General features: G+C 35.7%; 1 protein-coding gene across 3 annotated transcripts in view; it reads left to right on the top strand.

Annotated features, from left to right (window-relative positions):
- The first annotated feature begins 4,588 nt into the window (after positions 1–4,588).
- The window catches only part of WDR64 (WD repeat domain 64), a 61,605-nt gene continuing 49,090 nt past the window's right edge, over positions 4,589–17,103 (top strand). For all 3 annotated transcript variants that reach the window (XM_090135358.1, XM_031592432.2, XM_031592422.2), the window contains exons 1-5: positions 4,589–5,388; positions 6,078–6,208; positions 11,832–11,934; positions 12,447–12,550; positions 15,397–15,426. In XM_090135358.1, the coding sequence (XP_089991484.1) occupies positions 5,238–5,388; positions 6,078–6,208; positions 11,832–11,934; positions 12,447–12,550; positions 15,397–15,426 (519 nt within the window). In that variant the 5' untranslated portion in view covers positions 4,589–5,237. The remainder of the gene's footprint in view (positions 5,389–6,077; positions 6,209–11,831; positions 11,935–12,446; positions 12,551–15,396; positions 15,427–17,103) is intronic.

Below are 17,103 nucleotides of genomic sequence, written 5' to 3'. Positions count from 1 at the left end.
GAGTGGTGCAGGATGCCCGGGTGGGTGGCAGCCCTGTCCACAGCAGAGGGTTGGAACTAGATGATCTTTAAAGTCCCCTCCAAAACCAAGCCATTCTGTGATTCTATGATAAAATTCCTTTTAGATCCATTCTCAGTTTAGTTCCATGTCACCTGTGGAAGCAACAGGATTTTCATGGAACTGTGGCATGACAAATTTTACCTGCTTATTTTGTGTTTGTTTCCTTGTGTTTCCCTCTCAATACAAATACTGGTATTTAAGGAGTTGGTCTGACAGCATGATTCCTTGTGGACCAAGACTGAAAACATGGGTAGTTGAAACGGTTTTGATATCTTCAAAGATGCATTCCAATATACAAATTATGGGCTTTGAGTGGCAATTTTATATGACAAAATAGTGTTGGAATGCAATCGGTCAGGAAAATGAAACACTGATTAAAGTATCTGTTCTTATCAATATAGGCTTTATTTACAATGTTTTCAAATCCACCGAATATGATATATTCAATAACTGAAACTTCCTTTAAAATGCTAGTTCACTTTATCACTGGTCTTCCATCTTTGCTGCTTACAAAAGCTGCAGAATTTTTTCTCAAATCATTTCTGTTTTCCACTCTGAAATTTAGATTAGTGGAAGAACACATTACTTCCATTCAAAGCTTCCAGGAACAGACCAGTAGCACTTCAGCATGAGCTTTAGGTTAAGCTTTAGGAAAGGCTTAACTTTTAGCTTTCTTTGTTAGTAGAAGTGATTTACTTGAGCGTGACAGACTATGTGCTGCATGGTAGAAGTCTAATAATTATATGACATGACTGAACTAATTAGTGATGCACCTCATTAATGTGAAAGGATCTCTATCTTCTGCTCTTAAAAGAAAGCCTTAAACTGAGACCATACCTTATTTTGCCCTGCAAAATTAGAAGATGAAAAAAAGCTGGTAATTTAGTGAGGCGAGTAGTAAACTCTAGACAGTGTACTGCCCACTGGCAGATTCCATAATGTATTCAGAATTTATAAGTAATATTTCAACTACAGCACCTGACAAAAATACTCAGACTAGATGTCTTCTGGATTTCTCAAAAATAGGAGAAAGAGAATGCATAAGTTAAATTTGACAAAGATCATATCTCAAAATTCCTGGTTAGAGATTCTTTTTCATAGCAAAATTAAATAGATCTATAAATATGCAGTCTCTTCAATGCTTGATTTTATGGTGATCACATTATTAATACAGTCAAATTGCAAACATTATTCAAGTGACCTCGAATTCTTCTTGAGCAAAGTTCCATTTGTCTTCCAGGCAAATGCAGCATCATAATTAATACGAGGGCAAACAAAAAGAAATGCTATGTTATTGTATCACATCAGATCAAAGAGAAAGCTGGAAACAGAATCCTGATTTCTCGTTGTAGTCCAGCACTTGTTGTGCCTAACAGTGCAGATTGAGACAGCCAACATAGCTGTGTCTTTGATCATCTAATTAATTCCAATATACAATACATAATATATAATACATAATATAGGAATTAATATTATTTAAAATAATTATAAATTATGAATATAACATAATTATAAATAAAATGTTATTAAAATAATATTAATGCCAATCATTTTCTAAATGTTCCTGTTGTTAAAAAGCTGAAACACGAAACTGAGACACCCAACTTGCATTTTTTCAGGGTTGCACTATTTCACAACCCATTATTTTAATTTCTGGAAGTGTTTGTGTGGCTTACTGGAGGTGTATCTCAAAGGACTAAATATATAAGTAGCTGAGCTTATGGGATTAAAGCAGGACAGCAAGAAGCTGGAATAAAAGGTCTCCAGTGCTGTACCTTAGAAACAGTACTGGAAAATCCCTCAAGACTCAGTAAGTTTGTTGACATATCAGATGGTGCTGGGTTTCTGTTGCTTGTTTTGAACTCTCTAAAACTTATTGTTTCATATGTATGGTAGAAAGCCAGACTACAATCTCTGAAAGAAGAAGAAAAATAATAAATAATAAATAAATAAATAAATAAATAAGAAAACAAATTAAAAGAGAAATGGTTACTAGTCTTTAGCTTTTTAACCAGGAATTCTACAGCCTTCTCCTAGCATTCGTTTTCATACATGTTCTTTTTGCTGTTCTTTAGCCTTAAATGCAGATGAAAACCTAGTGATTATTCTCTATCTATATATAGCTGCAGTACCTATCTATAGCAAAAGGAAGAGTTTATGGAAAGAAGAATCCTTTTATCTTGGCATTGAAATACACTTGACATTAAAAAGGGGCTTTTAATATAGATGGACATCTGCTGATAATGCAGTATATAAGAAAAAAACAAATATGTGCAAAATGTGCAAACCTAATGGCAAGAGTTCAAAATTAGGGCTTGATCTTCCAGAATTTGTAATCCTAGCTATACAGTGTAGTCTGTATTGGGATATGAACTTTAAAACATAGAGCAGGGTAGACAGAAATGTTGCAAGAATCTGGATTGAGAGAAGAGGCTGCCTCAAATAAGTTCACTGAGGCAAGCACAGGTACTTGCAGCAGGGAGGTGACCTAAATAGGTAATCCTAGGAGGTGGAGAGATACCACTGGAACATCTGTGCCATATCTAGAAGTTGACTGCAGCACGTACAGTAATGTCTGAGCTCTAATACACCTGGTATATGCACAAATAACTATACTAGATGCAGGTGCAATTCATCTCACCTGAGCATTTAACTTTTAAATGCCTCATTTAAGACCAATAAGATGAATTAAAGTGCTTGTTTTGTTTCACTATTTGATTGAGTTATAAGCTGGCTTGATAATTAACTTTTAGATGCCTAAGAGAGATCACAGGAATTTCATCTTGTCTATAGAAATCTGGTGGATCTATAATACACACTTAGTTGGCAGATGCATGTTGATGCCTCTGTGGCACCTGATAATAATATAGTGAGTAAAGTAAGTGATGATACATACTTGCACCAGCTGACAATATACCTGCCCTGGATGTACAAATATAACTCCTAGGGAAGCTTGAACCTTAACTGTGTAAATCTAAATCAGACAAGTATTACCAGCTTTTGCAACAATAAACCTGTGAAATTCACTACTGATAGAAACTTTATTTTATAGGAATTGTTCTCCACAGGAATTTAGCAGCTCCATGTGCAGCAATTCAAGCAAGCCTTGAGCAATGAGCCTGTCATCAGCCTTGGCTGATGTGGATATAAATAGACAAAGAACAGTACAAATAAGTTGATCTATATGGTCCAGTGAAAAGAGGATCTAATAAAGAGATTTAAGTTAATTTTTTGACTAGAATGACAATTTGCTTATTATCATGTTGTACAGCAGCATGGTTTCAGCATTTTTTAAAGATACTAAAAAAGCTGAAAAATGCAGTAAAGAATCACAAACATTATTTTGAGGCTGGAAGGAAAGTGTAGTATGAAGTAAAAAGCTTGATGTGCTTTAAATAACAAGAAAATAGAGAAGTAATTCAGGTACATAGGCTCATAATGAGAGAACCACCAATTATTTCACCAACTATGAGGACATTCCAACAACTGCCAAGCGGTGGCTGAAGCAACACATTCAAATGAGAGGTTTAAATGTAAGATATGTGAGCAATTAACTTTTGGAACAAATGTGATGGATTCTCCATCTCTTGGCTTCTGCTTGTGAAAACTGGATACCTTTCTGCTAGTTATGATCCAGAAGAACTGCTGGGACACTACTAGTCTGGTCTAGTATTGAATGTGGAGGTTGGTGGCCCTGCATGTGGTAGGGGGGTTGGAGATTGATGATCCTTGAGGTTCCTTCCAACCCTGGCCATTCTGTGATTCTGTGAGTGATAAATTGCTGATATTTAAAGATCCGAGATACAGAAGATGTGGAAGCAGAATGGTTTGTTTTGTATTTAAATGTTATGAATTCATAGTGCCTCTCTTAAATATGGGAGTAGGAATTCTAATTAGGGTAAAAGGATATTTTGTCCTGCCTGTTTTAATCAGATTTTCTTATCCAAAACTTAATCAATCATCTGCCTAATAGAGCATCAATGTCCGCACTGGATTTTAAAATAAATAAATCAAATATTGTATAAACTACCTGGATGAGTGGAATAAAAAAGACAACTTTTCTTACATGGAAGATGTATTTTTTAGTTATTTATATATTGGATGACAGAAAATACCAGTCTCTATTCATTATCACTAATGTACTTTTCTAAGTACTTTGAAATTTAATGACCATGGAAATATATCTTTGCATTAATGAACGTGAATGAATGACTTCACTAACAGGAAGATCAGTGAATAAATGTGAAATTTGCTTAAGCTTGGCAAGTGTCGTGAACACTTTTGCTCACCTTTGGTTTGTTCTGCTCTTTTTACTGTAGAAACAGGCATCCTCACCTAACTGAGGTCTTTGACCAGGCCTTACAACAGTAGCAAGCGCCAGAATATCATCAGACTGGTTTACATTCTATTACCAGCAACTGTAAAAGGAGAAGTGGCTCTTCATTCTTCACCAGATACTGCATGGATCCAGGGGACTCCACAATTGCATCTGTTCCTAACTGCATTAGTTGGTAGGCAGCTCTTGGCAGAAAACTCAAAGACAGTGCAAAGTGTAAGAAAACAATATGAGACTTGGAGATAGCTGGTATAATTTTCCTTCCTACTCATTCAGTACATAAGTCTGAAAGATAGGACAAACTTGTAACAGGTATATTCTTACTATAGAATGCTATCTCGTATTGCTAAAGCAGTGCTAGCTGTAGCAGAATTGAAACCTGATGAAGTCATGCCTGGCTCTGAAAGTGAGAAAGTTCATGCATGTTCAACCACCAATTGCACCAGATTCCAAGAGCTGATCTTACTTCCCAAGTTATTAGTAATCAAGTGGGTGGCAACCCTGCCTGCGCCAACAAGATTGGAACTAAATGATCTTTGAGGATCTCTTCCAACACAAGCTATGCTATAATTCTATAATTCTGGTTTGTGACCTAGGGCTCCTCAGCATGTAGAATTCTGTGATGTATGGGAGGGTTGTGACGTCAGTTGTTCACTAACAGATTTGCCAGCTTGAGATGCTGAACTAGGGACACCTCGTTATGTACTGTTTGCTATACTTGTCATACAACTGCATCTCATATGAACTCATGTGGGAGTCTAAAATTTAAGGAGCAAAACAAGGCTTGGACCACTGTAAGGAGAGCTCTCTCTACTACATTTTTGTCCTCCCTTATCAAAGGATGTCTGAATCGACGGACTGTGATAACGAGAGTTGCTCTGCTCTTGAAGTGCTGGATTTCAAGAATGCTTTAAAGCAGTTCCAGAAACTAGTTGAAAAAATAGTAACCCAGAAGAAAAAGGAAAGATTAGGCTGGTATATTAAAGATGATGGTAAGAGATACACTCTCTCATTGAATGTGTAATAATTTTCACATCAACAATAGCTGCCACAGAAAGAAGGCTGTAGGAAAAATATCAAACTGATATTCAAACTGTGACTTCTTGACTTGCCCTGTGAAAGTGATTTTAATCTTTTATGGCCTATGGTAGATTATAATTATAAAGCCATAGTAATTGCTCATGAAATATAATTGACAGAGTTGCCACATACACAGATTAGCACTTCTCTGGCATTTCCATGATCTGTGGAAGTACATAATGCATTATGTAAATCCATTGTCTTGATTGTGAACAGGACAAAGTTTTGCTTTTTTTTTTTTTTTTTTTTTTTTTTTTTTCAATGCAAGTGACTATTGCCTGAAAGGATAAACTTTATCCTAGATCATTTTTCAGGTTCATTTTAACAAGATTGTATATAGATCATGAAATTAAGGAAAGACAATAACTAAGAATTTTTGAGATATTCTTTTACCTATCTCTTTCCTATTGTGTTCTGCAAAGTGGGTGGTTTTGGAGAGTAGGCTGAACACCTTTTTGGCAAAATGCTTTAATGGATACAGTGTGAGGAGCTGAAACTTGCATGTTACTGATACTGAAAGAGAAAACAGGAGCTAGGGAAGACAAGGACAGAAAATGTAGGTTCACAGTTTTTAACTCTGGATGTTGTTCCTCCAATACAGATGAGATAGATTATGATGAGTTCTATAGAACCACACAGACACTTTTTGGTCCAGAAGTCAAGGAGCATAATGTTAAGGCCTTTTTCAGGAAGATAAGCAACAATCCTGATGCAAGGACAGAATGGTGTGAGGTAAGGATTTTTAATATTTATTAAATATATGCAACTCTACTGCCATACCACCAACATTCACCTCCGACACTGTGGGCCAACATAATAAAATATGAGGCATTACTTTTGGAGCAACCCTGATATATCAGCTGAGCTTTCAAACCAAAATTCTTAAACATTAATTATGCTACACTGGTTGTATGAGTTTGAGGAAGCTATCCTCTGTTCTAAGGTCCTTAAACTTACTATGTTGATGCACGTGAATGCATGTTGAAGAATAACCTGACTGAATAAAATCATTTTTCCTGCTTGTTTTGTGAAAGAGCACTGAGCTGTTTACCAGAGCTGCTTATCCTGAAGCAATGTTTGATATACTAGTTTCCTCACATGGCAGCTGGATCTGGAGCATGGACCTGAGGCTAGAAATCAGTATGTCCAATCACGAACTATTTTACTGATACACATTTGCCTCAGGCAAATAATAAAAACTGCAATAAAATGCAAGAAATATTATCACTACAGTATGCAGTTTGTGCCCTGGGGATAGGTCTAACTTTAGATAGACCATCATAAATTCTCTCTCATACCTCTCTTTCCTCTTTACTCAGAGATAAATCTGCACCTTACTTTAGATGGGAAACATTAAAAGCTATACTGCCATTTTAGTAGAGGGTTTTGTAACAAGAGCATTCTTCCTTATTGAATTCTGTTGTAATTTATTTTTCTGTCTCTAATGGTAAATAGCATATTTTGGAGAGAAAAAAAAAAAAACAATGTAATAATGAGGTAAGTATGAAACAGAATCTGATTTACCCCCTCCCAGCTTCTGGTGGCATATAGCTTAAGGATTTTCTGCAGATTTGCAGCTGCAGAATGTGCTTAGTATTCTTCAATGGGATTTTTATCTAACTGTTCATAAATTACTTCTGCATTCATCAAAAAAAAAAAAAAAGATATTTCTAGAGTGTCCACAGTTTTATTCATTTTGTGAAAAAGTACTTTTTTTTGTTTCTTTTAAACATGGTGGTCTGTTTATTTGTTTTAATGTATTTTCTTTTGGGGGAAGAAGTATTTCACACAAAGTTGCTAGAAGTTTACATGTAAGGGAAGTTGTAGGTCCATTACTAAATGTACAAAGGTCAGACTACTTACATCACTCTAAGTCTGACTCTGATTTTTTTAACTTGATCTGGCCTTATCCAGCAAAGTTTGAAATACAATACTACTTCATTGAAAAGCTCCAGTGAATTTTTCAAATTTTAATCCTGGTTAGTAGGAAATTTCTTGGTGATATGTATCATCAGCTATATATGCATTATGGAACACATTATCAATCTAATCTCTGTTCAAAGATAAGATTTTCTTACAAGTAGTGCGGATATAGAGAAAGAGATGAAAACTGTGTATAATCAATGAATATACAGATGTTATAATTAAGAAATAAACAAGAGAGTTTGGCTAAACAGGTTATTATACTGAAAAGAAAATAGAGTGCTTACCCTTGTCCTGGACTCACTGTAAAACTCTGAAGGAGGGATCTCCAGGTAAGCCTTCACCTGTGCTCCCAGGGCTGACTCATTACTTGCCTCAGGTGATCAATCAGAGGTTCAGGCTGTGATTCAGCAGTTCCCATAAAACTGAATTATGAATTCTGCAGATTTAGCTTTAATGAAACAACATTGTATTGATCATCTGATAGTCGTTTGAGCCTAATTTACATCAACTGTAACTTGAATGTTAGCTTCTGATTTGTGGTAAAATCCTTTCTGATGTGAATAGACCAAGACAGATATTTCCAGACTTACTGGAATGGTTTCTAATAAAATAAAAACAGGACTATAATGTTTGGTGGTGGGTCTTTTTTTTTCTCTTCTTTTTTTCTCTGTCAAATTACAGTTTCGGTTTGCTTCACTGAATCTTGGAGAATTATAAATGTCAGAAATTAACTTAGTGTTCTTTTTTTTCTTACCTGTGCTAAGGGTTTATGACTGTAGCTACACTGCAGTTTTATGGTCTCCTTATCTCTTTTTCAATTCTCGATATTTAAAGATGGGTGTATTTATGCACTGGTAGGAAAGATAGATTTATTTATTTTTTCCACTTATATTTTTAGCTCCTCCTCTTTTTCTATTTTACTTTTTTGAAGCTGACTGTATTTAACACTTGATGAGCTTAAGTCTCATTTGCTTTTCTCATCCTCCTTAGGCTTTACATCGCTTTTAAATGAAACTTTTATTCAAAGAAGCAAGTTTTCTGTTTTGCCTATTGAAAACTCTATTGGAAAGGTAACTGTCCTCTTAAGAGACTGAAAACTATTCTGGATATCCTGCTTGAAACCAGTTGTTTGAGAGAGATGGTGACAGAAATAAATAAGTCTCCTCTAATTGATGCATTCATTCTTATAATGTTCGTTAAACTACTAATTGTATTAGACAAATCACATTTCTCACTTGCAGCTTGAACATATATTAATTACCCCCTATGAAAAATGGAACTAGCCTTGATCTTGCTTTAGCTTCCTTTTCATCACTTATTTTTTCGTTTGTATCATTAATCTTGATTACTTTCTGTAACATACCCAATATTCATCACATCTTCTGTGATCTATGCTCTACTTTTCAAATTTTATTCTAAAGGACTTAATTTCATCCTGTTCTCCTGAACTCCCCTGCTGCATTTTGACACTGTTGAGCATTTCATTTATCTTGAAAGCCAAGGAAGACGCATGCATGTCACTTTATTCCTTTGACATTCCTCTTTCGTCATCTCTGCCTCTCTCCCTTCCCAGAACTCTTAACTTTGACCATTTTCTTCTCACCCTCACAGTTATAAGCTTTTCAAATTTTCCTCTCCATATCTGGCACCTCTTTAGCTTGACAAAATCTGCAGAATTTATTTCCACTATCTAAAAGAGCATGGCCTTATGCAAGCATTCCGTTCCTTTCTCTTCCAGATGTTTCTCTTTTTCAAGTACCTTCACTTTCAAGAGTTTCCAGCACTCTCCACAACAGTTTACCTATACTCAAATGATACTTTTCTGTGAGAAAAAATACAAATATATATTTTAAAATTTTCTATTTAGTCATGTTAAAGTCTACTCTTAGGCATTCAGTGGCTCTACAATATATCATAGTCTAACAGCTATCATTTATCAAAACTCTGCATTTCTTCCCTGAAAGTGGTTGACCCTTTGAAAGCTCTATTTTTAGTGGCAAACATGAAATATATGTAAATTGCATTCTGCCTCATATTGTATGTTCTTTGTCAGTCTCTGCTATGGGTTGTGCTCTAGTTGAGATCCCCTGTCTCCATGTTGGAGTCAGCAGAAGCCATTTATGCTACTCTGAGGCATTTCTAAGATCAGAATCCTAGAATCCTTAGAGTTGGAAGAGACCTCTGAAGGCCATCTAGTCCAATACCCCTGCAACAAACAGGGACATGCACAGTTAGATCAGGTTGCCCAGAGCCTGATCCAACCTCACCTTGAAAGTCTCCAGGGAAGGAGAATTCACCATGTCTCCAGGCAGTCTGTTCCAGTGCCTAACCACCCTCACTGTAAAAGACCTTTTATATCCAACCTAAATCTAAATTCTTTAAGCTTAAAGCCATTTCCCCTTGTTCTGTCACCACAACCCCTGCTAAAGAGATATACCTTTTTAGGGCAGAGTTCTGCCTGCTGAGCAGAAATCAAATGTGTCACTGTCTCATGTCTGCAAGAGGCATGACAGGGCACACCTGGGCGTCTCACTTAGAGAGCTCCCACCTCTGTTGGTCTTAGGTCAGATACTATGCTGGCCCAACCATACCTTCAAGACTCAGGAGTGACCTCATACTAGGTCAGTTTACTATTTAAAAAATATATATTCTCTTACCAAAAACTTAGTCCTGAGAAAGGTAAAGAGCCTGTTCTCCTTTGCCTGGAAAAATGGGAATGTGCTAAAAATGCAAAATGTCACTCTTATCTTCTAGGAAGATGAGAGGAATGATCCAGGGAACCAGAGGGCTGTTAGCCTAACCTCAATCCCTGATGAAGATGATGAAGCCACTAATTCTAGAAAACATATCCAAACGCATAAAAGATAAGAAAGTGATTGGGAGTAGTCAGCATGTGTTTACAAAGGGGAAATCATAGAAATTGCATATAACCAACTTAATAGGCTTCTACAATGGCATGACTATCTTGGTGGATAAGGGGAGGGCAGTGGATGATGTTTATCTTGACTTTAGCAAGGCTTTAATGTTGTCTCCCATGACATACTCTTAGTCAAGCTGACCAAGGATGGGTTAGTAGGCAGGAAGACAGAAAGAATACTAGCTGAATTTCTCTGTGGCACAACATCCAGTTAGGGCAAGACAATATTGATGTATGTGCCAGGGAGAAATATTGGTAAATATACTATTTAATATCTTAATTGATGACATAAATGATAGGAATTCCAGGTGTGCACTTGTTGCAGAGATGCATTCAAACATGAATCTGTAGTGCAGATTCATGTTTGGAAACAAGATGGAAACACAAGGTGATGTTACAAGAAATTAAACAGAGGAAAGTAAAGGATTGTAATGGATGATGCATTGACTGATGTTTTCTGATAGATAATAATTGTGTACATAGTAAGGAGGGTGCTATGAAATGAAAGATACAGACTAATATTATTCTGTAAGAATATGCAGAATACTTTTTGTTGAAAGATGTACACATGAATTGCTCAGATAAGAAAATAGAAAATTCTGGTGTATGAAAAATATTAAACTAGAAATAAGTGTGAAGTTTTGTCTTGCGTACAAATGGGCTTTGCTTTCAGAACACATTAAAGGAAGTGACTATATGATGTCCATAACATGACAAAAAAGATGAAAAAGTATCTCTCTGTACAGCTATAAAGGGCTGACCTCATTTCCTGAGGATGACTAACCTACAGCTGGGTATGGGGATTAAGTTGCTGAGAGCATTTCAGCTGAAATGATTTGCCACCCTGGGAGAAATTAACCTGGGAGAAATTAACCAACCTGCATTTCCCTTCCAGGAATCTTCATTACCATTATTACAAGTAAAACATTGTCAGGCTGAGGAAAATAGTTGAAAAAAAGTTTTAAAAAATGGGCTGTATAGTTTTTTTTTGTTCTCCCCCCCCCCTCCCCCAAGCAAACAGGGATCTATGGGTCTTGAGGGAAAAGCTCTTCTATGTAGACTAACCACTATGCTACTTTGAATCAGTTTACAAACATGGTGACTTTTGTTTCATCTTCTCCTTCCAGTCTTTCATTCTAGCTGAAGTCTAGCTCAGGAAGCACAAGTAGATAAAAGTGGAAAAAGGAAATAGAAAATGATTGCTTACAGACAATTATAACAAACCAAATTGGTACTAATAGCTTTATCAATTAGACTGTTTTTATTCCTGGTACCCTATTTATTCTGGCTTCTTTCCAAACACTGATGAAAAGTTGTGCCTGACCAGCAGATCTCTGCAGTCTAAAGTCATACTGACAGCTAATAATTGAGAGAAATAATGGAGGAAAATTCCTTATTCAGGAATTTGAAATGATAGAGAAATGACACATAAAAATTGACTATCTGTATATAAACATATGCTCCAGATGTAGTATGGTTTTTAAACTGCTTGTTCTATTTTGTTTTGTTTAGATTTTTGGCTATTTCATAAGAGAAAATGGTGCCACCCCTTCCCATTTGCGAGAAGAAAACACAGTTTTCCTTACATCTGAAAAACAGCAGATTACTTATCCAGGTAATCATCTTGTGTTTAAAACAAACCCCCAAAATGTGTCTGTTCAGTGCTCCCTATTGCACATCTTATTGAAGTTACAGTGATTAAATCTCACGGTTGCTTTTGTTTACTAATCATGCTTCTTCTTCTTGTGTGCTCCAAAATAAGTTTCTTACTAAGGTACCTGAGCACTCCTGAATCATTTTGAAACTACTAAAGTGTCTGATTCAGACTATTTATTTTCCTTTTGTGTTTTAAATGTATATATATATGTATATATTCTAGAAAGAACTAGTATATGGCTGATGTGTTAATGTTATTTTAAAATGCAACATGATTTTTAAAATCGAGTATAGAATAATATATGACTATGTTTTACAGCCTTGAAGTTGGTGCCAATATGTATTTCAGGAAGATAAAATGTTCTTGGTATATGGTTTTATTTGTTTAGTATTATGTGGTGGGGGGGTTGTATGTATTGTATTTAGACTTTTCTGTCTGTGAGATGCAGAGTCACCCTGTGTCTTTCACAGTTGTCAAGGAACGAGATATGATTACAAGCATAGTGAAGGTGCCCCATTTGGATTTCACTGTAACGTCCTCTCAGAAAGGAGTGCTAACTATTTTCAACAACAAGGTAATTTTGACTCAAATAAACTTTTCCTTATTCTACTAGGTAGTATATACATGAACTGAGTGAACTGTGATCCAGAGTGCAAACTTACCCATAAAAAAGCCAGATATCTTTTTTTTTTAAGTTAACTTTTCCTATACTTTTAAGTACAGTGGGAAATGTACATTGTTATTTTTAATTATAATCTTACTGAACAATCCATAAAAGATAAATAGACAAATAAGTAAATAGAGTAAACAAATAAATAAGTAAAAAGAGATTGCCAATAAGAAAATGAATAGAAGTCAGTTCAATATAAAATAATCTACCTTATTTTTTATTTATTTTTTAAGTTTTCTTACATTCTGTATATGCTATATTTGTCACTGTGTACTGCATACACAGTGGAAACCAGAGAATTAACTGTTTTCTATAGCTACTGGGAATATTTAGAATGGACAGATTTTTTGGTTGTTTGCAAAAAAGGAGTTATTCAATACAGTAAGCTCTTAAAGCTTGAAAGTCTTGAATTTTCTGTCAGTCTTCACAACATTGATTCACAGTCATTCCCCTTGTCAGCAAATTGTAGGGAGATCTGTACCATTTTAGGTAGAAGTTCAGGTTCAAGATCATTTTAAAGTAGGTTTTGTAAATGAGTCTCTCAGATGATATTACTATTTAAATATACAATTCTAGATGCCATGAGGTACATCACAGTTCTATGTTCATTGGCACTTTACATTTATACAATTTTAATACAACTAATTTATTAAAAGCTTTATCAAACAATGCAGTAAAGCTTTTAAACAGCAATAATATTTTCTATGGGGTCAGCTAATTAGTGCATAATGCTTCTAATAGTGGCTTGGAAAGCAACAGTGTTCTCCTGTGGATGATTAAACAACAAAGCAATACTGCAGTTTTGGTAAATACTGAAGTAATTTGTTTGAAAGCCTGGTTCTTTGTCCTTCAGAGTATTATCCCTCTTACATACCTACAAAAAATAATTTCACAAAGTATAATGTTAAAAATAGTTTCCCTTCTCCCACTCCCACCTCCTCCAGCCCTCCAACTGCTTTGAAGTTCTGAATTGCTGCTTTCTCATAGTCTGGACTGATGTCACTGTGACATCAGTGACTGCAGTGTAACTGATATTACACCCAGCTGCTTAATGCAGTGAATTACAGGAAACCTCAGATCCCATTTACAGATGGGATTTACATTCTGAAAATGATTAAGGCACTGTGACGTTTCAGTTGATCTGAGCAAATGACCTCTGACTTCATTAAAATTGCTCTGATGCATCTTGATGCAAGCTAGAGAAAAATCTAGCAGTTTAGCATTGCATTCACTTGAATCTTGTTACTAAAATATGACTTTGTATCATAAGGCCAAATAAAGAGTTAATGCCTTTTACATCATTTTTCTTCATCAAAGGCCAAGGACGTAGAGTGTCCTTAAGCCTCAGCTAGTGAGTTGTTTTGACTAATCTGTCTTTTTAGCATGTTGATAAAGGACTATGAATATACTTGCCCTGAAGGTGCTGCTTGGTAATACTTCTGCTCAAAATATGAGCTCATGAGCAATGTATTGACAGTCAGACAATAAAACTTATTTTTGTATAATTCTTGCTCTTTTAAAGTCCAGACCATTAAATACACAATCTTCTTGGATTCATATATATCTCACACAAGTCAGCGTGTTCCATGTACGTGAATGGTGAATAGTATTTGGTCTGATACAATCAGGGAATCTGACATAAAACATATTTTAACTTTGCCACATCTGAGACATTCAAGATAGGGTCGTATTCTATTCATTCACACTGAGGAAAACTGATGTCCAGTGCAAATAAGCTTTCCACAAGATCAATTTAGTATTGTTTTATCTGCTCTTTGAAAAGCACATATTACTAGTTTTTAATTGATACTGTGTGAAATCTGAGGAAAAAAAAAAAAATTACGTATAAGAATAAGAACAAGAAAGAGATTTTAAACCACCACACTGCTTTTCAGTGTAGTAAAACTCAGTTTAATGTGAAACTTGTTTAACAGTACTCCGCTCGAAGACCATCCTTGGTAACACTGTGCATCACACCTTTATGAGAAGAAACACCATGATCACTGCTTCTCATTTTATGAAACGAGGAATTTCTGGGATAGGAATGAGGCAGTACAGATTTATTATGGATGAGGAACGTGGGCAAGAGGAGGAGAAAAAGCATCTACCAGTATTTCAGGAGGGAAAAAACTGCTTTTGAAAACTGAACATAGAGCTAGAAGACACAGAAGGTGACCCTGTCTCTGCTGTATAATGGCACCAGATATGCCTACCTCTCTGTGACTTTCAACATATTAGTTTCCAAGACATAGGCTGGGCTGTCTGCCAGTAGTTAACGTTGCTGAAAGGTGCTATATCAATATGGTTATTCCTATTCGCAGTGTAAGGTGCTGTCTCTACCTGGCTGGCACGAGTTCACATAATCTCAGCCAGAATCAGCTTGTGTTTCTGTATCCCATATCCTACCTCTCATGGGAGTTATGGCTGTCAAAGAACATTAAAAGTACAATTTCATTAGAAAAACAGCGGATCTGTACTCCACTATTAAAAAAGTTCTGTTTTTTCTTTTTTGCGGAGTCAAACATCACAAACGTTAAAAACAAACAAAGTGAAGTTACTGTGATAGAAAAAGAGAATTTAAGTTCCTCACTTTACATATAGAGAAACTGTCAGTAGGCTTAAGTACCTTCCTCAGATGTTAACGGCAAACTCTTTCTATTTGCTACTAATCTTCTGTTCTGCCGGTGGTACAGCAGAGCTGTTTTTAGACTTCTAGTTTAAATGCTAACAACATTATTTTTATTTTTCAGATGAAAGTTCTGGCAACCACCAGTGTTAAAGTAAGTTCATTTTCCTCCTTCTTTTAAATCATTTGAAGTAAAATTCAGTAAGTATTATGGTGAAATAATCAGAGATTGAGCATTATTCAGTATGTCTTCTGACCTTGAGACTTCTGTGTAATCTGACGTGGGGCAGAATTGGATGAACACACTCAATTTTTTCCTTTCAGTTAAGCAAATATTTATGTAATCTGATTTATTTCTTCTGATAAAAAGAAATCTGAGATAAATTTTGCTTTTTTCTACCAAATTGTCTATTGGTACAATTTCTACTCATTACCTTTCTAAGACATTTTCTTCTAAGCTCTAACACTTCTTTTGTCAGTGTAAAATTTGACTGAGAAAAAAATATAACTTTATTAGTGAAAAACAGTTCTACATCTTGCTAGTTGCATTGGTAGGCTATATAATATGCACTTTAAAAGCTCATTTTACCCTCTGATTATCACTGCACATTTTAGGTAATTAATTTCCTTCAGTTAACCTGCAGACAAGAGAAATGCCATCAGACCTAACATAGCAATGTGATCCCTTGACCTTAAAGTCTATGTAGGTGTCTTGTGCCAGGGGACAGTTCATTTTTGTTGATTCATATTCACATACCATGAGTGTTCTAAAATGAAATAGAAATACTCCAGGCCATAGGCCCAAGTATTCAAAGTTTGCAAGTCTGGGTGTAGACTGCATTTAATTTGTTGCAGGGCTAATCTGTCCTGTGGAATTGATGTGGAGAGAGAAACTGTTAGGAACATTTTTGAGATCTGTTGGCTTTTAGAAACAGACTAGAGTCAACTTAGAGCTTCTCTTACCATTCTGTTACAGGAATGAATTTTAATAGTTTGCTCCTGCTTTGTTTCTAAGAACAATTTTTCCAGTCCATATACATAAAGGTAGACTTAGATCAGAACAATGTTCAGTGCTTTTCTCCAGGGACACCAAGGGGAAAAAGCTGGAAGTCTGATGTTGCACTGGGCAGTATGTGGGTGTATAGTACTCTTTTTCATCTGGGTACTAGAGACTAATTTTAGAATTAATCATCAGTAGAGGTGGATGGTGTTTACAAGAAAATTTGGCAGCCATGGCAGAATTTGCACCGTTCAAGGAGAACTTTGCCATATGAAGAAGAAAGGAGGATGGGTTTAAAATGATGGTACCTCTCCACGTTGTAGTATAATAATTAGAACTGTGATTCCAAACAGATACAATATCAAAACTGGTACATTTTACATTATCTGTGAGTGCAGACAGCTGTTCAGCTCTGCACTGTCTGCTGCCTCTTTTACTATGTTCCACCTTCCAATGCTTTTCCAGCTGAGGTGCACCTACTTTTGTATGCTTCCCTAGGGAAAGGGAAGATAAGAAATAGTTTAGATTCCTCTCCTTTGGGATGGGGCATCATTGCTGCTGGGTATCACTGGATTGGTGGAGATCATTGCTGCACACAATGCTATGAAATGAGCAATCTGAATTAAATATTCCTATTTAAATGTTTGCACTGAAAAGTCTTCTCCTTAGCTAATACAGCTTCCTCTCATTCATCCTCTAATTACTGTGCTGAAGACAGAATGAAACTGGCTATTTTTGGCTGGAACTTCTTGATGTTTTTAAAAGATTTAGATCTTTGCAGAACATAATGGTTTAAGCTACTTTACTTTTAAAACTGAGATGCTATATCCT

The sequence above is a fragment of the Phasianus colchicus genome, chromosome 2 (genome assembly GCF_987193195.1).
Source record: "Phasianus colchicus chromosome 2, bPhaCol1.hap1.1, whole genome shotgun sequence".
Lineage (NCBI taxonomy): Eukaryota > Metazoa > Chordata > Aves > Galliformes > Phasianidae > Phasianus > Phasianus colchicus.
This window is presented reverse-complemented; position numbering and strand designations above follow the sequence as displayed.